The 25,638-nt window shown below is 46.1% G+C and overlaps 1 protein-coding gene across 1 annotated transcript in view; it reads right to left on the reverse strand.

Moving 5' to 3' along the window:
- Positions 1-22,699, reverse strand: part of SLC40A1 (solute carrier family 40 member 1) — a 145,134-nt gene extending 122,435 nt beyond the window's left edge. Inside the window, exons 1-2 of the mRNA XM_073647838.1 lie at positions 22,344-22,699; positions 22,201-22,268 (exon numbers count right to left, since the gene is read on the reverse strand). Of these exons, the coding sequence (XP_073503939.1) occupies positions 22,201-22,268; positions 22,344-22,380 (105 nt within the window). The 5' untranslated portion in view covers positions 22,381-22,699. The remainder of the gene's footprint in view (positions 1-22,200; positions 22,269-22,343) is intronic.
- Between the last annotated feature and the right edge of the window lie 2,939 nt (positions 22,700-25,638).

The following is a 25,638-nucleotide window of genomic DNA, read 5'->3' on the forward strand; positions in this document are numbered from 1 at the left end:
CTCTGTGCCCATAATTCCGACAAAGCAGCGCTTTGGACGCAATTTTTTTTCTGCATCCAAAACGTTGCATTCTATTGAATGCAGGTAAATTCACATGTGTTCACTGAACCATATGGATTTACCACATTCAATACTTTCTAGTGGTCAAATTTCTGTTGCGGAGACTAGCGACTCCACAAGAGAATTAGACATGCTGCGGTCCTGAAAGACGCACCGCATGTCACTGTCCACGGGTGATTCGCAGCCTCTGATGCATGTATAGTGGACATGGGATTTCTAGAGATCCCATCCACTATGCTGTAACATCTGGGTTTGACGCTGTATAAACACGCAGCATCAAAACCTGCAGCGGCTCCTGGGGTCTCTTAGGGGAATCTTGTGTGTCAGCCTCCCATACTTTAGGCTGTCCTGCTACCTGGGTAGGTTGCGAACATATCACTTGATTGATACAATGTAAATGCATTTACCTATTGATTTTTCTTGCTTATTGTGTGAGAGATAGAGGCTGAGTCATTATGCTTTACTATCCCAAGTTTGGGAAATTGTTATCCATGGCTCTGCCCTCCACTTTGGCATTATATTTTGTACCTTAACTGTCTACTACAGGTTTGGTGGGACTCCATTAGACTTGTTATATGGTGATACCTAGGGCAGCACACAACTTTACAAATTTATTGTTAGTGTTAGTTTTCATTTCCAAAACTAACACCTGCATCAAATTAGATCTGCTAATTAGTCTGCATCTAAAAAGGAGTGATCACACCTTGGAGAGCTGTTGCACCAAGTGGACTGACATGAATCATGGCTCCAACACCAGAGATGTCAATTGAAACCAAGGAGAGGATTATCAAACTCTTAAAAGAAGGTAAATCATCACGCAATGTTGCAAAAGATGTTGGTTGTTCACAGTCAGCTGTGTCTAAAATCTGGACCAAATACAAACAGCATGGGAAGGTTATTAAAGGCAAACATACTGGTAGACCAAGGAAGACATCAAAGCGTCAAGACCGGAAACTTAAAGCAATAGGTCTCCAAAACAGGAAATGCACAACAAAACAAATGAGGAACGAATGGGAGGAAACTGGAGTCAATATCTGTGACCGAACTGTAAGAGACCGCCTAAAGGAAATGGGATTTACATACAGAAAAGCTAAACATAAGCCATCATTAACACCTAAACAGAAAAAAACAAGGTTACAATGGGCTAAGGAAAAGCAATCGTGGACTGTGGATGACTGGATGAAAGTCATATTCAGTGATGAATCGCGAATCTGCATTGGGCAAGGTGATGATGCTGGAACTTTTGTTTGGTGCCGTTCCAATGAGATTTATAAAGATGACTGCACGAAGAGAACATGCAAATTTCCACAGTCATTGATATGGGGCTGCATGTCAGGTAAAGGCACTGGGGAGATGGCTGTCATTACATCTTCAATAAATGCCCAAGTTTTCATTGATATTTTGGACAGTTTTCTTATCCCATCAATTGAAAGGATGTTTGGAGATGATGACATCATTTTTTCAAGATGATAATGCATCCTGCCATAGAGCAAAAACTGAAAACATTCCTTGAAAGAAGACACATAAGGTCAATGTCATGGCCTGCAAATAGTCCGGATCTCAATCCAATTGAAAATCTTTGGTGGAAGTTGAAGAAAATGGTCCATGACAGGGCTCCCACCTGCAAAGCTGATCTGGCAACAGCAATCAGAGAAAGTTGGAGCCAGATTGATGAAGAGTACTGTTAGTCACTCATTAAATCCATGCCTCAGAGACTGCAAGCTGTTATTAAAGCCAGAGCTGGTGCAACAAAATACTAGTGATGTATTGGAGTGTTCTTTTGTGTGTTTGTTTTTCATGATTCCAAATTTTTTTTCCTCAGAATTGAGTGATTCCATAATTTTATCCCTCTGCTTGGTCTGAAAAAAATTACCCTTACCGAGTACCACATTTTTTATCTTGATTTCTTTTAGTGTTTTTTAAAGCCCTAAAGTTGCCATTTGAAATGACATTAGTTTTGTGCCATGTCTGTGATCTGCTTTTTTTTCAACAACATTAAACAACTGAATGAACATCCTCCGAGCCCGGTGATTCCATAATTTTTGCCAGGGGTTGTATAATACTAAGTATTTTCCTCCAAATTTACTTTTGTCCGCCAGAAGGTAAAACATAAAATAACAGTGCATACAATAGTTCTGTTTAGCCCACCTAGCTTAGAATCCAGCATCCACATCCTTTAACAAAGGAATTCACATCAGGAGACCTGCAATCTCCATATAGCCAGCATTTTTGCCACAAACAGCTCAGAGCTCCCTTCTCCAGCCCAGCACATACAGTGGTGGCCAAAAGTATTGGCACCCCTGCAATTCTGTCAGATAATACTCAGTTTCTTCCTGAAAATGATTGCAATCACAAATTCTTTGGTATTATGATCTTCATTTAATTTGTCTTCAATGAAAAAACACAAAAAGAATTGTCCTAAAGCCAAATTGGATGTAATTCCACACCAAACCTAAAAAAGGGAGTGGACAAAAGTATTGGCACTGTTTGAAAAATCATGTGATGCTTCTCTAATTCGTGTAATTAACAGCACCTGTAACTTACCTGTGGCACCTAACAGGTGTTGGCAATAACTAAATCACACTTGCAGCCAGTTAACATGGATTAAAGTTGACTCAACCTCTGTCCTGTGTCCTTGTGTGTACCACATTGAGCATGGAGAAAAGAAAGAAGACCAAAGAACTGTCTGAGGACTTGAGAAACAAAATTGTGAGGAAGCGTGAGCAATCTCAAGGCTACAAGTCCATCTCCAAAGACCTGAATGTTCCTGTGTCTTCCCTGCGCAGTGTCATCAAGAAGTTTAAAGCCCATGGCACTGTGGCTAACCTCCCTAGATGTGGAAGGAAAAGAAAAATTGACGAGAGATTTCAACGCAAGATTGTGCGGATGGTGGATAAAAAACCTCGACTAACACGCAAACAAGTTCAAGCTGCCCTGCAGTCCGAGGGTACAACAATGTCAACCCGTACTATCTGTCGGCGTCTGAATGAAAAGGGACTGTATGGTAGGATACCCAGGAAGACCCCACTTCTTACTCCGAGACATAAAAAAGCCAGGCTGGAGTTTGCCAAAACTTACCTGAGAAAGCCTAAAACGTTTTGGAAGAATGTTCTCTGGTCAGATGAGACAAAAGTAGAGCTTTTTGGCAAAAAGCTTCAACATAGAGTGTACAGGAAAAAAAAGAGGCATTCAAAGAAAAGAACACGGTCCCTATAGTCAAACATGGCGGAGGTTCCCTGATGTTTTGGGGTTGCTTTGCTGCCTCTGGCACTGGACTGCTTGACCGTGTGCATGTCATTATGAAGTCTGAAGACTACCAACAAATTTTACAGCATAATGTAGGGCCCAGTGTGAGAAAGCTAGGTCTCCCTCAGAGGTCATGGGTCTTCCAGCAGCACTATAAAATGGTTTGAGAGAAAGCACTGGAGATTTCTAAGGTGGCCAGCAATGAGTCCAGACCTGAATCCCATAGAACACCTGTGGAGAGATCTCAAAATGGCAGTTTGGAGAAGGCACCCTTCAAATATCAGGGACCTGGAGCAGTTTGCCAAAGAAGAATGGTCTACAATTCCAGCAGAGCATTGTAAGAAACTCATTGATGGTTACCGGAAGCGGTTGTTCGCAGTTATTTTGGCTAAAGGTTGTGCAACCAAGTATTAGGCTGAGGGTGCCAATACTTTTGTCTGGCCCATTTTTGGAGTTTTGTGTGAAATGATCAATGATTTGATTGTTGCTTCATTCTCTTTTGTGTTTTTTCCTTGCAAGCAAATTAAATGAAGATAATAATATCAAAGAATTTGTGATTGCAATCATTTTCAGGAAGAAACTGAGTATTATCTGACAAAATTGCAGGGGTGCCAATACTTTTGGCCACCACTGTACTAAAATGTTCTGCAAGGTTGCGTTTTTCTATCCTCCCAGTTCCTCCCTTTCTACAGGTGCCTTAATCACCCTCGAACCAAGATGGTGGTTTAACCTACTTGTGTGCTGGAAACTTTTCACTATGCACAATCAATGCAGCCATCAATATTAGTGCTATACATCTCTCTCCCCAGTAACATGCTAGTGACTCAGTCACATATTCCCCCCCTCTGCACAAAGTCATTGGCTTTGGCACCTTCAGTCACCAAACAGGGGAGTCTAAACTGGCATCTGGGTTACTATGCAGCTTCCCAGGCCTGTGTTCACATGAAGCATGAAATTTTCCCATCTTTTTCCCAATGGCACTCTTCTTTGGGTTTATGGTAAACCCCACTTTCCTCAGCGCATCCAGCATGGCCTGGACCCTCAGCAGATGACTTCCCCAATCCGGGCTGAATACTACAATATCATCGAGGTAGGCGGTGGCGTACTTTTTGTGAGGGGCCAAGATCCAGTCTATGGCCCTCCAGAAGGTAACTGGGACTGTTACAGGCCCAATGGGCTTCTGGTATACTTGAAGCAACCATCAGGTGAAAAGGAGGTTGTCTTCTTCTTGGCACTTTGATAGAAGATTTGCCAGCAACCCTTCGTCAGGTCCAGGGAGGTGATGTACCTAGCTGAACCTAGCTTCGATCTGAGTTCAACGTCGCAGGGTATCGGATACGCATAAATTTTAGCCCCTTCCTTCAAAATCACCTTGCGACGGTCTTCGGAAGTTCTGTACGGCTTTTGGTTCACCTGCACATGTGATTCCATCAGGATTTCTTGCTCACCAACCTGCGTACGTCTTGGTAGCTCCGAAAACAGGTCCCGGTTCCACTGAAGAAGTTCTCGGCACTGGTGTTTTTGGGCTGGTGACAGTGTTTCTGCCACAGGGATGCCATTAATGTCACCTTCTGGTCTGTCCAACCCACATGGAGTTTCAACTTGGTTTCTTTGTTGCCCTGCCTTGACGGATAGTGGCATGAGAGGATTTTGGAATAGAGAAGTAATTGGTTGCAGTTAACTAGCAGGTGGGACAGGACTTCCAATATTTTAGGATTTCACGGTGAGAACTGGGCCAATAGTACCTCTGCATGACCCGTTCTTGAGTTTTTGCCACCCCCAGATGACCACCCAAAACATGTAAATGGGATCTGTCCAACACCCTTTGTCTATAGGGTACTGGTACCAATAATTGCTCCACCATCTCCTCCCTCACATTAGTAACTCGGTACAATAAGTCTCCACTCAAAATAAAATAGGGAAACCTTGTGTCAGCCCCTGACATCTGTGCTATGCCGTTTATGACGGTTAACTTATTGAACGCGTCTTTTAGTGAAAGGTCTCTATGTTGGGTGAGCCCCAATTTTTGTCTGGTCACCCCTATCTCAGGAATGTCTGCCTCAGGGAATACTACTTTCTCCTCATTTCCCATTACACAGAAGGAAAACCCGTCAGACTCTGGGGTTGGTGAGACTTTTTTAGGGCGAACCATTTTCTTACCAGAGTAATGCAGGTCTCCACCCTTCCCCCACAAGTCCCAAAACAACACAAAGTCTCGGCCTATGATGATTGGGTGCAACAAATCCGGGACCACGCCGACCTCATGGGACTCCGTACCTCGGGCAGTCTCAATGACCACTCTGGCCACCGGATAGTCTTTAGCATCCCTGTGAATGCTGCGGACGCCAACCTTCTTTCCAGGGATCAATTGGAGAGGAAGTGTGTCCCTCATGAGGGTCACCAAACTTCTTGAGTCCAGTAGTCCAGTCATTTGCAGGCCATTCACTGTTTCAGGACAAGCTTGGTGCCCCTTGCTGTATGGACAGTCCACACTGCAAGCTGGATATGCGTAGAAGGAACATTGGCATCCCATGCTACAGTCCATTTGCTCGGTGGTCAGGGGACAATGGGCTGCTATATGACCTGGACCGTGACCTCTCCAGCAAATTCCATCCCCCCAAGAGGGTCTTGGCATGACCTCCGTCGCCCCCTTGGATTTTGGACGGGCCACCCCTTTTTTTTACCTCCGCCCCCCAGTATGGAATGGGTTGCCTCCCCAGGGACCCTTCGACACCCTGATACCTTTCGACCAAGTCATCGGGGATCTCCCTGGGCAACCCAAGTCTGCATCGAGCTCGGAAGGGAGTGCACAAAGTGGTCCATTACAACTCGCTCCACTATCTGCGCTGGGGTTGAGGACTCCGGCTGTAACTACTTTTGGACGAGATGCAGCAGATCAAACATTTGGGAGCGAGAGGGTTTGTCACGGTGATATACCCAGCGATGGACCAGTTGTGCCCTGACAGACATTGTCACCCCCAAGCGCGTCAAATTTCTGTTTTCTATTTTTCATATTCTTTGGCGTCTTGTAAGGCCAAATCATAGTAGGTCTTTTGTGGCTCCCCCGTTAAGTACGGCGCCAGGACTTCCGCCCACTGCTCTGGCGAGAGTTTCTCTCTATCGGCGACCCTTTCAAAAACGGTTAAAAAGGCCTCTGTCATTACCCGGGGTCATTTTCTGCAAGACTCTCCTCACCGCCTTCCGGACAGAGAAATCATCAGCTGACATTGGAGACAGAGCCACTGCTGTGCCACGAACCGCCTCCGTGAGTAAATCAATCTGCTGCTGCTGTTGTCGGAGCGGCTGCTGGTGCTGTTGCTGATGTTGGAGCTGATGCTGCTCCCGATGCTGCTGCAGCTGTTGCAGGTGCTGCTGGTGTTGGCTTTGGACCAGGTGCTTGATCAGCAAATCCATTTTTTCTGAACGCTGTTCAGTGCTCATAGCCGCCTTCACCCAGGACATGCAGTCTGTCCACAGCAGTCACACTTGCTTCCTGGGGATCTTGCCCGCATTCTCCACTAACTGTAGTAGATCGACTCATTCGGCTTCTTAAACAGGCAGACACAGGAACCGTTTCTGTTTAAAGTGCGGCTGATTTATTGCAGTCCTCATAAATCATGTCACCAGAAAACGAAAATACAGCCTTTGTCCGGGAAAAGGTAAAACATAAAATAACAAGTCCATACAATAGTGCTGTTTAGCCCACCTGGCTTAGAATCAAGCGTCCATGTCCTTTGACAAAGGAATTCACATCAGGAGACCTGCAATCTCCATATATCCAGGATTTGTGCCACAATCAGCTCAGAGCTCCCTCCTCCAGCCCAGCACACACTAAAATGCTCTGCAAGGTTGTGTTTTTCTATCCTCCTAGTTCCTCCCTTTCTACAGGTGCTTTAATCACCCTAGAACCAAGATGGTGGTTTAACCTACTCGTGTAAACTTTTCACTATGCACAATCAATGCAGCTATCAATATCAGTGCTATACATCTCTCTCCCCAGTAACCTGCTAGTGACTCTGTCACAATACACTAAGATTATTATGCCTTTAAACAATACTGGACTGCCCATATGATGATGTCAAGTGTTTGGAAGCTTCTGATAGTTTTTTTTGGCAACATCTGAGTTAATTAGACACACTTGTGGATGTACTTTAATGCACACCTGAAACACACTGCTTCTTTGTGTAGCATCATGGGAAAGTCTAAAGAAATCAGCCAACATATCAGGAAGAGAATTGTGGACTTGCACAAGTCTGGCTCATCCTTGGGTACAATTTCAAGATACCAGAAGGTGCCTCGTTCATCTCCACAAACAAATATACGCAAGTACAAACAAGATGAGAATGTCCAGACATCATACCGCTCAGGAAGGAAGACAGGTTTTGTGTCCCAGAGATGAACGTGCTTTGGTCCGACAAGTGCATATCAACCCAAGGATAAAAACAAAAGACCTTGTGAACATGATGGTGGAAGCTGGTAAGATTGTGTCAATATTCACAGTGAAACGAACACTGTATCAACAAGGGCTGAAAAGCCACTCTGTCAAGAAGCACACAGGAACAAAGTCTTAATTTTTGGAGACATGTCCTGTGGTCTGATGAAACTAAAATTGAACTTTTAGGGCATAATGACCATCGTTACGTTTGGAGGAAAAAGGGAGAAGATTGGAAGCCTAAAAACACCATCCCAACTGTGAAAGATGGGGGTGGCAGCATCATGTTGTGGGGTTGTTTTGCTGCAGGAAGGACTGGTGCACTTCACAAAATAGATGGCGTCATGAGAAAATAAGATTATGTGGCAATACTGAAGCAACATCTCAAGACATCAGCCAGGAAGTTAAAGCTTTGCGGAAATGGGTCTTCTAAATGGACAATTACCCGAAGCATACTGCCAAAATGGTAACAAAGTGGCTTAAGGATAACAAAGTCAATGTTTTCAAGTGGCTATCACAAAGCCCTGATCTCAATCCTATTGAAAATTTATGGGCAAAGCTGAAAAGGCAAGTGCGAGCAAGGTGACCTACAAACCTGGATCAGTTACATCAGTTTTGTCAGGTGGAATTGGCCCAAATTCCGACCAACTATTGTGAGCTTGTGGAAGGATATCTCAAACTTTTGACCCATGTCATTCAGTTTAAGGGCAATGGCACCAAATACTAATGAAATGTATGTAAACTTTTGACTTTGCAGTAAGTAATAAAAATGTCTTAAAGCATTCTCTCTCTCTCATTATTCTGGCATTTGGCAAATATTAAAAATTATGGTTATCCTAATTGAGCTAAAATGAGAAAGGTTTATTCTGATTTCATGTCAGATATTGAGAAAAACATGCATATGTGTCTTTTTATATAGTGTATGTAAACTTCTGGTTTCAGCTGTAAGTGCTCAGTGTAGAGCACAGGATAACTGTGAGCCTTGCCTCAAAATGGATCCAAAATATTATGTACACCAAAATGCCAGTAATAAAAACTTCATCTCAACAAACAAAAGACAAGTCCTCACTCAGGTCCATCATCTGTTAATGGAAATATAGGGACTTTCCACTTTACTGGTAGCACAGATAGCGCTCCTTCCCTTTCGAGCCCTGCCGGCTGCTGTGTGTCCATATAGTAGTTTCGGATTATATGTGGGGTATTGGTGTACTAAAGAGAAATTGCACACTAAATTGTGGGGTCCGTATTCTCCCGTTACACTAGTGAAAATGAGAAATTTGAGGCTAAAATAAGATCTTCATGGAAAAAAACGTAATATTTCATTTTCACAGTCCAATATTATAAAGTTCTGTAAAGAAACATTGGGTTCAAGTTGATCATCACAACCCTACATAAATTCCTTTATATGTGAAATTTCTAAAATGAGGTCACTTTAGGAGGGTTTCTGCTTTTTTTTGGCACATTGGTGCCTCTGCAAATGCGACATGGTGTCTGCAGTCTACTCCAGTCAAATTTGAGCTCCGAAAATCAAATAGTGCTCCTCCCTTACTGAGCCCTGCCGTGTGTCCAAACAATAGATACCACTGTCGCAGTTGACAGCAGCATTTAGGAGGTAAAAAGACCATGTTTGGTGATAACACCGATCATGACCGGGCAGAAGGGTGTATGATCAGTACCTAACAGCCGCCTCTGATCTTCTCTGACAACACCGATAAGATTAGACCTGGAAAAGCAGGCTACAGTAGCTTGCCTCAATGTGATTGGTCTGTCAGTAGCAATTTAGTGCGGTGACAGTTTAGAACAATACCGTACATGTATGGCGAAATAAAATAATAATTATTTGCCATTTATATGTTAAAAATATCTAAAAATGATCCACTAAAAAGAGTACAGTAATAGCCTTGGCTTACATTGTAGAGTGCCACGTGCTGATCTAAGTGTACATCGATGTGCTCATCCACCTATTAAGCAGAGGGCCAGTGAATAAGCGCGCTCACTCTTCCAGATACTCATTCCTAATTTCAGTATGAGGAACTCCATATTTAAATAGGGTGGAGAAAAAACGCTATGGAAAAAGGTATGGACAGCACGTCTTTGTACCAATGAAAAAAAACCCCCCCACATTTCTAATATTGGTATCTGCATAGCACCGCTCTTTCAGAGTCCACTGTGGAAACCACCTAAAATACATATATACACACATGGTCAAAATTGTTGGTACCCCTCGTTTAACCCCTTAACCCCCGAGGGTGGTTTGCACGTTAATGACCAGGCCAATTTTTACAATTCTGACCACTGTCACTTTATGAGGTAATTACTCTGGAACGCTTCAACGGATCCCCCTGATTCTGAGAATGTTTTTTCGTGACATATTGCACTTCATGATTTTGGTAAAATTTCTTAGATATCACTTGCGTTTATTTGTGAAAAAAACGGAAATTTGGCGAAAATTTTGAAAATTTTGCAATTTTCAAAATTTTTATGCCCTTAAATCAGAGAGATATGTCACACAAAAAACTTAATAAATAACATTTTCCACATGTGTACTTTACATCAGCACAATTTTGGAACCAAAATGCTTTTTTGTTAGGGAGCTATAAGGGTTAAAAGTTGATCAGCGATTTCTCATTTTTCCAACAAAATTTACAAAACCATTTTTTTTTAGGGACCACATCACATTTGAAATCACTTTGAGAGGTCTTTATGACAGAAAATACCCCAAAGTGACACCATTCTAAAAACTGCACCCCTCAAGGTGCTCAAAACCACATTCAAGAACTTTAGTAACCCTTCAGGTGCTTCACAGGAATTTTTTGAATGTGGAAGAAAAAAAATGAACATTTAACTTTTCACAAAAAGGTTACTTTAGACCCAATTTTTCTTATTTTCACAGGGGTAACAAGAAAAAATGGACCCCAAAATTTGTTGTGCAATTTCCCCTGGGCACGCAGATACCCCATATGTGGGGAAAAACCACTGTTTGGGCGCACGGCAGGGCTCGGAAGGGAAGGAGCGCCATTTGACTTTTTGATTGTAAAATTTGCTTGAATAATTAGCGGACGCCATGTTGCGTTTGGAGAGCCCCTGATGTGCCTAAACATTGGAGCTCCCCCATAAGTGACCTCTTTATTTTGGAAACTAGACCCCCCAAGGCACCTATCTAGATGCATAGTGAGCACTTGGAACCCCCAGGTGCTTCACAAATTGATTCGTAAAAATGAAAAAGTATTTTTTTTTCCACTTTTTCATTTTTACGAATCAATTTGTGAAGCACCTGGGGGTTCCAAGTGCTCACTATGCATCTAGATAGGTGCATTGGGGGGTCTAGTTTCCAAAATGGGGTCACTTGTGGGGGAACTCCAATGTTTAGGCACACAGGGGCTCTCCAAACGCAACACGGCGTCCGCTAACAATTTGAGCAGATTTTCCATTCAATTTGTTAGCGGACACCATGTCGCATTTGGAGAGCCCCTGATGTGCCTAAACAGTGGAGCTCCCCCACAAGTGACCCCATTTTGGAAACTATACCCCTCAAGGATTTTATTAAGGTGTATAGTGAACATTTTGAACCCAGAGGTACGACACAGAATTTGATAACATTAGGTCATCATATTGAATAAGTTGTCATTAGTCTTGAGCGCAAGTGCTCGCTACTTAAGTTTGCATCGGGTACTCAGGTATGCACCATGTACTGCGTGTGCTCGAGTGACATGCTCGAGTCCCTGCCCCGCATGTTTCACGGTTATTAGACACCCAAAAAAAAACATGCGGGGATCGCTCGTGCATGGCAGGCAATCCCAGCAAAGTTTTTTGGCCGCGAAGCATATGGGGCGGAGACTCGAGCATGTCACTCAAATACCCACGATACTCAATGCATACCCGAGCACCCGATGCAAACTCAAGTAGCGAGCACTTGCGCTCAACACTAGTCGCCATATTGTCATCTTTTTTTCTTACTTTTGAAAAAAATCCCAACCCCATCACAACCCTAACCCCAAACCCAGCCCTAACCCTAGCCCAACCCTAACCCGAGAGTTTATTTTTTACGCCGTTCCTCGTGCGGTATATGTGATTAGACGACTTTATTCTTCGGGTCGGTGCGATTACAGTGATACCAGAATCATATGGGGTTTTATGACTAACAGCTGTCACACACTAAAAGACACATTTTTTGTAAAATCTAGTTTTTGCATCGCCATATTTTGAGAGCTATAATTTTTCCAGATTTTGGCAGACAGTCATGTGACGGCTTGTTTTTTGCGCGATGAGTTGACGTTGTTATTGATGCCATTTTCAGGCACGTGACATTTTTTGATCGCCTTCTATTCCAATTTTTGGGAGGCAGAATAAACCAAAAACAACAATTCAGGAATTGTTTTTTTTGTTTTATTTTTATTCTGCTCTGCGTGCGGTAAAATTGATAAGGTAGCTTTATTCTTTGGGTCAGTACGTTTACAGCGGTACCACATTTATATAGTTTTTCTATGTTTTGCACTTTTACATAAAAGCAATTTTATAGAAAAAATTATTTTTTAGCATAGCTTTATTCTGAGAGCTATAACTTTTTTATTTTTCGGCTGATGGAGCAGTATGGCGGCTTGTTTTTTGCGGGACGAGATGACGTTTTCAGCGGTACCATTTTTATTTATATACGTCTTTTTGATCGCGTGTTATTCCATTTTTTGCTTGGCGGTATGGTGATAAAGCATTGTTTTTTTGCTTCGTTTTTTTTTTTTTTTTTTTTTTTTTTTTTTTTTTTTTACCGTGTTCACTGAACGGGTTAACTAGTGGGACAGTTTTATAGGTCAGGTTGTTCCGGACGCGGCGATACCAAATATGTGTACTTTTATCGTTTTGCTTTTTTATAATAATATTTATTGATGGGTACATTATATTTTGATTTTTGGTGGATTATTTTTTTTTTAAATATTTTTCCAATTTTTTTTTCACTTTCTGACAGTTTTTACACTTTTTTACTCTGTCCCATTCTGGGACTTTCACTTTTTTTATTCTGATCGCCTGCATGGCATAGGAATGGAGCACCATCCCTGTGCCGTGCAGGCTGTCAGTGCTGGACAGGGAGAAGATAGTTTGGAGATGCACTGCGCATGTCCAAAAAAATCTTCCTGCTGTCTGGTGACCCGGATGTTGTCATGACGACATCGGGTCGTCATGGCAACATCCTGGAAGCCACAGCAGACAGCGCTGGAGGCCGGAAGAGGAGGTGAGTATCTGCGATCACCTCCCCTTGCCACCGCAATGCTGCGATCAACTTCGATCGCAGCATTTCGGGGGTTAATGTGCTGGGAGCGGTGCAGGACCGCTCCCTGCACATAGTACTGGGTGTCAGCTGTGACAATCAGCTGACACCCGGCAGCAATCGCGCCCGCACGGTCTGTGTGCGCGCGCGATCGCGATGACGTACTAATACGGGTCTGGCTCTTAAGTCCCAGGGCACAGACGCGTATTAGTACGTCTAATGTTGTTAAGGGGTTAATGAAAGAAAAACTCACAATGGTCACAGAAATAACTTGAATCTGACAAAAGTAACAATAAATTAAAAATCTATGAAAATGAACAAATAAAAGTCAGACATTGCTTTTCAACCCTGCTTCCACAGAATTTAAAAAAAATAAATAAACTCATGAAATAGGCCTGGACAGAAATGATGGTACTCTTAGCTTAATATTTTGCTGAACAACCTTTTGAGGCAATCACTGCAATCAAACGATTCCTGTAACTGTCAATGAGACTTCTGCGGCTCTCGACAGGTATTTTGGCCCACTCCTCATGAGCAAACTGCTCCAGTTGTCTCGTGTTTGAAGGTTGCCTTTTCCAGACGGCATGTTTCAGCTCTTTCCAAAGATGTTCAATAGGATTTAGGACAGGGCTCATAGAAGGCCACTTCAGAACAGTCCAATGTTCTCCTCTTAGCCATTCTTGGGTGTTTTTAGCTGTGTGTTTTGGGTCATTATCCTGTTGCAAGACCCATGACCTGCAACAGAGACCAAGCTTTCTGACACTGGGCAGCACATTTCTCTCTAGAATCCCTTGATAGTCTTGAGATTTCATTGTACCCTGCACAGATTCAAGACACCCTGTGCCAGATGCAGCAAAGCAGCCCGAGAACATAACAGAGCCTCCACCACTCTTTCCTTTGCTTCCTCTGGTCCATGTTGAGTGTGGTACACACCATGTCACCAAACAGCACAGTGAGTATCTGTAGCCCTATATACAGGCCCACTGACTGATTACAAGATTGTAGACACCTGTGATGCTAATTAGTGGACACAACTTGATTTAACATGTCCCTTTTGTCACATTATTTTCAGGGGTACCATCATTTCTGTCCAGGCCTATTTCATGAGTTTAATTTTTTTTTTTAATTTCTGTGGAAGCGGGGTTGAAAAGCAATGTCTGACTTTCATTTGTTCATTTTCATAGATTTTTAATTTATTATTCATTTTGTCAGATTCAAGTTATTTATGTGACCATTGTAGGTTTTTCTTTCATTAAACGAGGAGTACCAACAATTTTGACCACGTGTGTATGCATTGCTACATAAAACCGACTTTCTGTTCTTATATGCAGACTTTTTAACGTCAGATGTCTACAAATGCCAAGCGGTAAAAAGAGTGACCGGTCCATTCTTCTGGCATACGCCACTCGGAGGACGTTTATTCTTTACAATACAAGTCAACGGGAAAGCTCACAGAAATGACACAAAAGATGCCATTATTTCCTGAAGAGCCATCTTTGAGGGTGGGGGTGGTGTTAGTCAGCGGTTATATGATGTCGTGTACATACCCTAACACTATACCATGCAGCAATTTTTGAAGGAGCTTTTACAAGTTCATGACTTCAGGGACACCGTATAATGCTTTACATTCCACGGAGCAGTACGATAAAGTTTAATGTTTTATGTATATAAGGTAGTAGAATATATGAGATCTGCAGGATTGTATACAAGCTCATTTTGCGAAGATAAAAAGGAACTTGGCAATAGATGGTTTTATTTAGGGAATGTGTGAACAGAAAATGATCTATTGGTTTAAATCAAGGTTTTGGGTCAAAGAAGCACTGATCCCATCAAAGTTTTTATCCTCTTAATATATTGCAGTCATCATATTATACAGCGCTGTGTACTTACAAGTGCTCATTTTTCCTTTCTACCCAGTTAATTCTTCTATTTTCCCTGCTGTATGTAGAAACAGGAAGTCTCTTTTCCCTGCAATTTTCATTCCCCCTTCAACTTCTGACCCAGATGCTCCCTGCTCCCTCCTCCCCCTACCAGGGACTTTTGCAGTGTCTAATTACTCATACAGAGAAAACTGACCCCCTGTTTCTACATAGAGCTTAGAAGGATTCAGCTAGTCCATTTTTAATCGTGTGATGTCATAGACCTAATGGAAAAGAGAAGAATTAGCTGGGTAGAAAGGCAAAATGAGCAATTGTATGTAAACAGTGTTATATAATATGATGACTGCAACATAATAATAGGATCAAAATTTTGATGGGAGTGCTTCTTTAATATGAATTCTTTCTTGTTTGGCAATGTTTTGTTTTTATATCACAATCTTTATTAAAGGTGTTTACCACTTTCAGGAAAGTGGACCCCGAACAATCTAAAATATCAAAAATAACAAATAGAGCAAGTAATCACCCTTTTAGGTCCAGCACCGACTACCCGCTGCAACTCAGGTCTCTGTGTTTTGGCTGCAGCGGTGACATTACTTCTACAGCACACATCACCACTACAGCCAATCATTGAGCTCAGTGACTTGTCTGATCTACCTTAGTATTGCAATTTTAGTAAGTGTAAAAACATAAAAAAATGGGTACGCCGCCTAAATAACCACTATAGAGTGCTGCTTCGTGTATCAAAGAGTATACGACACAAGGAGAAAAAAAAAAAAGAAATACACTAATGATGCACACTCCTAAATAAAAACAACTTTTATTGGTGTACAAGCATAAAAATATAAAATAACAATGAAACAACCTGAACCACACAAAGTCAGGTACGAACATGGGCCAAGGTGACATACCAAAAAGGTAGACATAACAGCATAATAGTACACCATCTTTTATAAAAATTGCTAGCAATGGTACATACAGTGCCTACAAGTAGTATTCAACCCCCTGCAGATTTAGCTGGTTTGATAAGATGCAAATAAGTTAGAGCCTTCAAACTGCAAACGAGAGTAGGTTTTATGAACAGAAGCATAAATCTTACAAACCAAAAAGTTATGTTGCTCAGTTGAATTTTATTAAATTTTAAACATAAAAGTGTGGGTCAATTATTATACAACCAATATGTTTAATATTTTGTGGAATAACCCTTGTTTGCAATTACAGCTAATAATCGTCTTTTATAAGACCTGATCAGGCCGGCACAGGTCTGTGGAGTTATCTTGGCCCACTCCTCCATGCAGATCTTCTCCAAGTTATCTAGGTTCTTTGGGTGTCTCATGTGGACTTTATTCTTGAGCTCCTTCCACAAGTTTTCAATTGGGTTAAGGTCAGGAGACTGACTAGGCCACTCCAACACCTTGACTTTTTCCCTCTTGAACCAGGCCTTGGTTTTCTTGGCTGTGTGCTTTGGGTCGTTGTCTTGTTGGAAGATGAAATTACGACCCATCTTAAGATCCTTGATGGAGGAGCGGAGGTTCTTGGCCAAAATCTCCAGGTAGGCCGTGCTATCCATCTTCCCATGGATGCGGACCAGATGGCCAGGCCCCTTGGCAGAGAAACAGCCCCACAGCATGATGCTGCCACTATCATGCTTGACTGTAGGGATGGTATTCTTGGGGTCGTATGCAGTGCCATCCAGTCTCCAAACGTCACGTGTGTGGTTGGCACCAAAGATCTCGATCTTGGTCTCATCAGACCATAGAACCTTGAACCAGTCTGTCTCAGAGTCCTCCAAGTGATCATGAGCAAACTGTAGACGAGCCTTGACATGACGCTTTGAAAGTAAAGGTACCTTATGGGCTCGTCTGGAACGGAGACCATTGCGGTGGAGTACGTTACTTATGGTATTGACTGAAACCAATGTCCCCACTGCCATGAGATCTTCCCGGAGCTCCTTCCTTGTTGTCCTTGGGTTAGCCTTGACTCTTCGGACAAGCCTGGCCTCGGCACGGGAGGACACTTTCAAAGGCTGTCCTGGCCGTGGAAGGCTAACAGTAGTTCCTTAAGCCTTCCACTTACGGATGATGCTCCCAACATTGGAGACAGGTAGGCCCAACTCCTTGGAAAGGGTTTTGTACCCCTTGCCAGCCTTGTGACCCTCCACGATCTTGTCTCTGATGGCCTTGGAATGCTCCTTTGTCTTTCCCATGTTGACCATGTCTGAGTGCTGTTCACAAGTTTGGGGAGGGTCTTAAATAGTCAGAAAAGGCTGGCAAAAGAGATCTTTAATCCACACATGTGAAGCTCATTATTCTTGGTGCCTGAACTACTTCTTAATACTTTTGGGGGACCAAACAGAATTCTTGTGGTTTGAGGGGTTGAATAATAAATGACACTCTGAATTAACTTTTAACGTTTTTTAAAAAAAAACAAAAACAAAATTTGCTGCAGTGCATTTCCCACTTCCAGGCTGATCTACAGTACAAATGTCACAATGCCAAGTTAATTCCGCATGTGTCAACCAGCTAAATCTGCAGGGGGTTGAATACTACTTGTAGGCACTGTAGATTTAGTATAAGCCATGCATGATGCTTATAGAGGACACCATATCATACCCCAATAATCCTAAAGAATAAATAAATGGTATGCTATATCCCACACCAGGGAAACCAAGGCATACTGGAAATGAGCTACTGAAAGATTGAAATATACTATAAGGTGCAATATGTAACCAATGTAATAAATCTCAGATAATATAATAATTCATGGTAATCTCAAATAGCTGTAGTCAAATGTATCCAGTTATCCAACAATAAATAGACACAGGAAAGGCCGGTAGCAGGTATATAGAGATGCTTATAAGGTTATTATAGCCACATATGAAAAACACTCAGACTATTCCTAGCCAAAGCTGCAATAGCTAAAGTGCCTAGTGCTAAATAAGGTACCCCATGCTATCCAAAATATGCTAAGCAACAGAAAATATGTCACCCATAGAGGCCCATGGCCAGACACCCCACATGTATTGCTGTAGGTTGTTTCATCAGGGAAAGTGGAAAGTTTACCTGATGAAGCTGTAACCTACAGCGATACGCATCTATGAGCATTTTTCATATGTGGCTATAATAACCTTATAAGCCTCTCTATATACCTGCTACAGGCTTTTCCTGTGTCTATTTATTGTTGGACAAGTGGATACATTTGGCTACAGCTAGTTGAGTTTACTATTAATTATTATATTATCTGAGATTTATTACATTGGTTACATATTGCACCTTATAGTATATTTCAATCTTTCTGTAGCTCATCTCCAGTATGCTTTGGTGTCACTTATGAGGGATAGAGTTCTTTATTCTTTAGGATTATTGGGATATTATTTGGTGTCCTCTATAAGCATCATGCATGGCTTATACTAATTCTATGTACCATTGCTAGCAATATTTATAACAAACGGTGCATTATTATGCTGTTATGTCTACCTTTTGGTATGTCACTTTGGCCCATGTTAGCACCTGACTATGTGCGTTTAGTTATTTCATTGATATTTTATATATTTTTATGCTTGTACACCAATAAAAGTTGTTTTTATTTAGGAGTCTGCATCATTAGTGTATTTTTTTTTCCCCTTGTGCAATTTTAGTAAATGGCACCTCATATATCCCCCTGAAAATGGGTTAATTAGTAAAAAATTAGTCTCCTAAAAAGATTAATCTCCTTACAATACATAGATGAATGCCTAAGAGGCAAAAATAGACAAACAAAATAAAAACAGACAAAAACCTAATAAGCCAATCTAGAATTGTTTTTCCCCTATAAATCAAATATTCTTTTTTCCTATATAAAAATACCATTAGATTTCACACACACAAATAAGCTGCATATTTTCCCACTAGAATCAAGGGTGGAATATCGGCTGCATATTAGAGTAGGAAAGTAGATGAGGTTTTACCAAATCGCTTTGAAAAACGGCAAACTGATTGAGGGTTCCCAACACGTCATATATTCTGTGGACTTTCACAGGGGATAGGATGAAGTCTGTGCTGTATACGGAACAGATGTAAATGTGCAAAAGAATGTTCTTTCTGTGTTCGTTCCCTTACACCATTTGTGGTTTCTATTCCATGTGTAGCGTAGAGCAGATCCAGAACTTGCTGAAGTCTGCACACGGATATATGAAACACAAGGTCAGCAAGAAAAATCCCACACTCCAGACGCTCCTGTCCTTTCAAAGGTGCTTAAAAAATTGTTGACTTCAGATCAGGAAATCTTTCTTACAAAGATTGATCTGACTGCACAGACCTAATTTACGGACTTAACAAATGAACAGACAAGAGAAGAGTTTGGTCGGGTTCACACTGCCGTACTGAGAACCGGCCCCTCATGTCTGCAAATTGCACACGTGACTGCCTCAGTTTGCTCCTCTGCACACAGACCAGAATAGTGCAAGCTGCAATTTTTTTTCCATGCAGACAAATAGTCTGTGTAGAAAGTCGGCCATGTGCATTAGTTCACTGACTGAGGCTACGTTACCAGCTTTTGGTTGTGCTTTTTGTTTTACATACGTATTCATCACGTTTTTGACGTTGTGGTTTTTGTCTCTTTTTGGCATAACATGCTTATGTGTTTCTGCCGTGGAGACGCACTAAAAGCGCATGTGCATTTTTAACTGCGGATTTTCCACATCTAATATAAGTCTATGGGAAAATCTGCACAGAAAACTCAGCGCACCCACAAGAGAAATTGACATGTTGAGGATGTGAGGCATGCAGCACAGCGCAGTGTACACTGAGTAACGAAAGCCCAGTGGGCAGGAGATCTCTATACATCCCATCTACTGTGCTGGGATTGTAAGACGCTGCGTTTATGACACCGCAAAAATACACAGCGTCAAAAACACACCAAAAGATCATGGTGGGCGCACAGCCTAATGGGTTGGTATGCGAGCCGTGGCACATGTGGACCGATTATACGCTCGTCAGGATGAGAAACTGGGCCACTTATTCTTGTCAATAAAATGAAAAGACATAAGACACAGCCCTTCACTCCCCATATGTCGCCTGTCACTCCCCGTATGTCGCCTGTGTCTGATGCTCTTACAGGGGTTGCCTGATTACATGTTATCCATCCATAGTGCAGGCGTTCACCTGCTGATCTGTGGGGGTCGAAGCGCTGGGACCGAACGGAGAACTTTAACCAATGTTACAAACTAGTGCATTATGTTATGGGGCTGAGCTCAGGAGCCGCATAGGACAGGAGCAGAACAGCGCAGGAGACGCACAGGGCAGGAACAGAACAGCGCAGGAGACGCGCAGGGCAGGAGACGCGCAGGGCAGGAGACGCGCAGGGCAGGAGACGCGCAGGGCAGGAGACGCGCAGGGCAGGAGACGCGCAGGGCAGGAGACGCGCAGGGCAGGAGACGCACAGGGCAGGAGACGATCAGCGCCGGAGCCGCACAGGGCAGGAGAAGATCAGCGCAGGAGCCGCACAGGGCAGGAGAAGATCAGCGCAGGAGCCGCACAGGGCAGGAGAAGATCAGCGCAGGAGCCGCACAGGGCAGGAGAAGATCAGCGCAGGAGCCGCACAGGGCAGGAGAAGATCAGCGCAGGAGCCGCACAGGGCAGGAGAAGATCAGCGCAGGAGCCGCACAGATCAGGGGCCGCACAGAGCAGGGGCCGCACAGAGCAGGGGCCGCACAGAGCAGGGGCCGCACAGAGCAGGAGCCGCACAGAGCAGGAGCAGAACAGAGCAGGAGCAGAACAGAGCAGGAGCAGAACAGAGCAGGAGCAGAACAGAGCAGGAGCAGAACAGCGCAGGAGCAGAACAGCGCAGGAGCAGAACAGCGCAGGAGCAGAACAGCGCAGGAGCAGAACAGCGCAGGGGCCGCACAGAGCAGGAGCCGCACAGAGCAGGAGCCGCACAGAGCAGGAGCCACACAGGACAGGGACCGCACAGGACAGGGACCGCACAGGACAGGGACCGCACAGGACAGGGACCGCACAGAGCAGGGACCGCACAGAGCAGGGACCGCACAGAGCAGGAGCAAAACAGCGCAGGGGCCGCACAGAGCAGGAGAAGAGCAGCGCAGGAGCCGCACAGGACAGGGGCCGCACAGCGCAGGAGCCAGACAGGGCAGGAGCAGAGCAGCCAGGAGCCGCGCAGGGCAGGAGTCGTACAGGGCAGAAGGGCAGCATAGGAGCCACGCAGGGCAGGGGCCGTACAGCGCAGGAGCCAGGAGCCGAGCAGGGGTCGTACAGGGCAGAAGGGCAGCATAGGAGCCGTGCAGGGCAGGGGCCGCATAGCGCAGGAGCCAGACAGGGCAGGAGCAGAGCAGCGCAGGAGCCAGACAGGGCAGGAGCAGAGCAGCGCAGGAGCCAGACAGGGCAGGAGCAGAGTAGCCAGGAGCCGTGCAGGGCAGGGGTCGCACAGAGCAGGAGCCGAGCAGCCAGGAGCCGCGCAGGGAAGGGTCCGCACAGGGCAGGAGCCGAGCAGCCAGGGGCCGCGCAGGGAAGGGTCCGCACAGGGCAGGAGCAGAGCAGCCAGGGGCCGCGCAGGGAAGGGTCCGCACAGGGCAGGAGCAGAGCAGCCAGGGGCCGCGCAGGGAAGGGTCCGCACAGGGCAGGAGCAGAGCAGCGCTGCAGCCGCACAGGGCAGGAGCCGCAGGGCAGGAGCAGAGCTGCAGCCTCAAAAGGCAGGAGCCGCACAAGGCAGGGGCAGAGCAGGGCAGGGGCCACACAGGGCAGGAGCAGAGCAGAGCTTCAGCCACACAGGGCAGGAGCAGAGCAGAGCTCCAGTCACACAGGGCAGGAGCAGAGCAGCGCAGGAGCCGCACAGGGCAGGAGCAGAGCAGCGCAGGAGCCGCACAGGGCAGGAGCAGAGCTGGAGCCGCACAGGGAAGGAGCAGAGCAGCGCAGGAGCCGCACAGGGCAGGAGCAGAGCAGCGCAGGAGCCGCACAGGGCAGGAGCAGCGCAGGAGCCGCACAGGGAAGGAGCAGAGCAGCGCAGGAGCCGCACAGGGAAGGAGCAGAGCAGCGCAGGAGCCGCACAGGGAAGGAGCAGAGCAGCGAAGGAGCCAACAGGGAAGGAGCAGAGCAGCGCTGCAGCCGGACACTGACTAGAGAGAGAAGAGCCCCTGGCCGGTGTCAGGACCCTCGACTAACAGGGGATGGAGTGTTTACACCTGAGAACCCCTGTAAACATGACCAGAATGGGCGGAAACAAGTACAGATGACAAATAAAACGGAGGAGATGAAGCCGGTTTAACAGATAGCAAAGAGGCAAAAAGTCGGTGAGACATCATGTAGTGAGAGGGATGGAGACCGGCTACTCACCCAAGTGGACAGCGAGTGGCCGAGGTACAGGAGGAACCGCGCAGAGGTGAAGTAGCTGCCACAAGACCCTGCAAGAGAAGACTCGGTGTCACTGACAGCGCCCGGCTGCAGACATGACAGTGACAGCCGCCCGCCCCGCTCACCACATCCAGCACACTTCGCATCCCGGGAATCTGCCATGTCCAGGACCAGTGACCGGCTCCGATTAACGTCAAATCCAAGGTTGACAAGAAGCGAATTCCTTTCTTCTTTCTTTCCAAACTTAGCTATCACTGTAGCTGAAGTTGGAAAGTGATGGCCGTATAGAAAGTGTGAAAAGAAGGGAAACCGGAGAACCGGAATCCGCGACCCTCTGCAGCGCTCCCCTCACGGACACCTAAACCGCGACCTCCGCTGTTTTGTTTCCAGCTTTCCTGTCCAGTCTTTTATAGAATCAGCCGAGCTACCGAAGAACGGCTGCACACGGCGAGAGCGGCAGCCAATGGGCCTCTAGATATCTGCATAGCTCCGCCCTCTTCGAGCCGCCCCGCATAGCACTGTACGAACTGTAGTGAGTGCAAAGCACGTCATGTGACCTGGGAGACGCCGTCTTGTTATCAGCTGTTGTTCCGTGGTGTCCAGAGAAATGGTGTCCGGGCGGTGTATACAGAGGAATGGTGGCCGGGCGGTGTATACAGAGGAATGGTGTGCGGGCGGTGTATACAGAGGAATGGTGTCCGGGCGGTGTATACAGAGGAATGGTGTGCGGGCGGTGTATACAGAGAAATGGTGTGCGGGCGGTGTATACAGAGGAATGGTGTCCGGGCGGTGTATACAGAGGAATGGTGTGCGGGCGGTGTATACAGAGGAATGGTGTCCGGGCGGTGTATACAGAGGAATGGTGTCCGGGCGGTGTATACAGAGGAATGGTGTCCGGGCGGTGTATACAGAGGAATGGTGTCCGAGCGGTGTATACAGAGGAATGGTGTCCGGGCGCTGTATACAGAGGAATGGTGTGCGGGCGCTGTATACAGAGGAATGGTGTGCGGGCGGTGTATACAGAGGAATGGTGTGCGGGCGGTGTATACAGAGGAATGGTGTCCGGGCGGTGTATACAGAGAGCTGGTGTCCGGGCGGTGTATACAGAGGAATGGTGTCCGGGCGGTGTATACAGAGGAATGGTGTCCGGGCGGTGTATACAGAGGAATGGTGTCCGGGCGGTGTATACAGAGGAATGGTGTCCGGGCGGTGTATACAGAGGAATGGTGTCCGGGCGGTGTATACAGAGGAATGGTGTCCGGGCGGTGTATACAGAGGAATGGTGCCCGGGCGGTGTATACAGAGGAATGGTGCGCGGGCGGTGTATACAGAGGAATGGTGTCCGGGCGGTGTATACAGAGGAATGGTGTCCGGGCGGTGTATACAGAGGAATGGTGTCCGGGCGGTGTATACAGAGGAATGGTGTGCGGGCGGTGTATACATAGGAATGGTGTCCGGGCGGTGTATACAGAGGAATGGTGTCCGGGCGATGTATACAGAGGAATGGTGTGCGGGCGGTGTATACAGAGGAATGGTGTGCGGGCGGTGTATACAGAGGAATGGTGTGCGGGCGGTGTATACAGAGGAATGGTGTCCGGGCGGTGTATACAGAGGAATGGTGTCCGGGCGGTGTATACAGAGGAATGGTGTGCGGGCGGTGTATACAGAGGAATGGTGTCCGGGCGGTGTATACAGAGGAATGGTGTCCGGGCGGTGTATACAGAGGAATGGTGTCCGGGCGGTGTATACAGAGGAATGGTGTCCGGGCGGTGTATACAGAGAGCTGGTGTCCGGGCGGTGTATACAGAGGAATGGTGTCCGGGCGGTGTATACAGAGGAATGGTGTCCGGGCGGTGTATACAGAGGAATGGTGTCCGGGCGGTGTATACAGAGGAATGGTGTCCGGGCGGTGTATACAGAGGAATGGTGTCCGGGCGGTGTATACAGAGGAATGGTGTCCGGGCGGTGTATACAGAGGAATGGTGCCCGGGCGGTGTATACAGAGGAATGGTGCTCGGGCGGTGTATACAGAGGAATGGTGTCCGGGCGGTGTATACAGAGGAATGGTGTCCGGGCGGTGTATACAGAGGAATGGTGTCCGGGCGGTGTATACAGAGGAATGGTGTGCGGGCGGTGTATACATAGGAATGGTGTCCGGGCGGTGTATACAGAGGAATGGTGTCCGGGCGATGTATACAGAGGAATGGTGTGCGGGCGGTGTATACAGAGGAATGGTGTGCGGGCGGTGTATACAGAGGAATGGTGTGCGGGCGGTGTATACAGAGGAATGGTGTGCGGGCGGTGTATACAGAGGAATGGTGTCCGGGCGGTGTATACAGAGGAATGGTGTCCGGGCGGTGTATACAGAGGAATGGTGTCCGGGCGGTGTATACAGAGGAATGGTGTGCGGGCGGTGTATACAGAGGAATGGTGTCCGGGCGGTGTATACAGAGGAATGGTGTCCGGGCGGTGTATACAGAGGAATGGTGTCCGGGCGGTGTATACAGAGGAATGGTGTCCGGGCGGTGTATACAGAGAGCTGGTGTCCGGGCGGTGTATACAGAGGAATGGTGTCCGGGCGGTGTATACAGAGGAATGGTGTCCGGGCGGTGTATACAGAGGAATGGTGTCCGGGCGGTGTATACAGAGGAATGGTGTCCGGGCGGTGTATACAGAGGAATGGTGTCCGGGCGGTGTATACAGAGGAATGGTGCCCGGGCGGTGTATACAGAGGAATGGTGCCCGGGCGGTGTATACAGAGGAATGGTGCGCGGGCGGTGTATACAGAGGAATGGTGCGCGGGCGGTGTATACAGAGGAATGGTGTCCGGGCGGTGTATACAGAGGAATGGTGTCCGGGCGGTGTATACAGAGGAATGGTGTGCGGGCGGTGTATACATAGGAATGGTGTCCGGGCGGTGTATACAGAGGAATGGTGTCCGGGCGATGTATACAGAGGAATGGTGTGCGGGCGGTGTATACAGAGGAATGGTGTGCGGGCGGTGTATACAGAGGAATGGTGTGCGGGCGGTGTATACAGAGGAATGGTGTCCGGGCGGTGTATACAGAGGAATGGTGTCCGGGCGGTGTATACAGAGGAATGGTGTGCGGGCGGTGTATACAGAGGAATGGTGTCCGGGCGGTGTATACAGAGGAATGGTGTCCGGGCGGTGTATACAGAGGAATGGTGTCCGGGCGGTGTATACAGAGGAATGGTGTGCGGGCGGTGTATACAGAGGAATGGTGTGCGGGCGGTGTATACAGAGGAATGGTGTGCGGGCGGTGTATACAGAGGAATGGTGTCCGGGCGGTGTATACAGAGGAATGGTGTGCGGGCGGTGTATACAGAGGAATGGTGTGCGGGCGGTGTATACAGAGGAATGGTGTCCGGGCGGTGTATACAGAGGAATGGTGTCCGGGC

Source organism: Phyllobates terribilis, unplaced genomic scaffold, assembly GCF_046119375.1.
Source record: "Phyllobates terribilis strain yellow unplaced genomic scaffold, ASM4611937v1 Scaffold_9__5_contigs__length_417890890, whole genome shotgun sequence".
NCBI classification, from domain to species: domain Eukaryota; kingdom Metazoa; phylum Chordata; class Amphibia; order Anura; family Dendrobatidae; genus Phyllobates; species Phyllobates terribilis.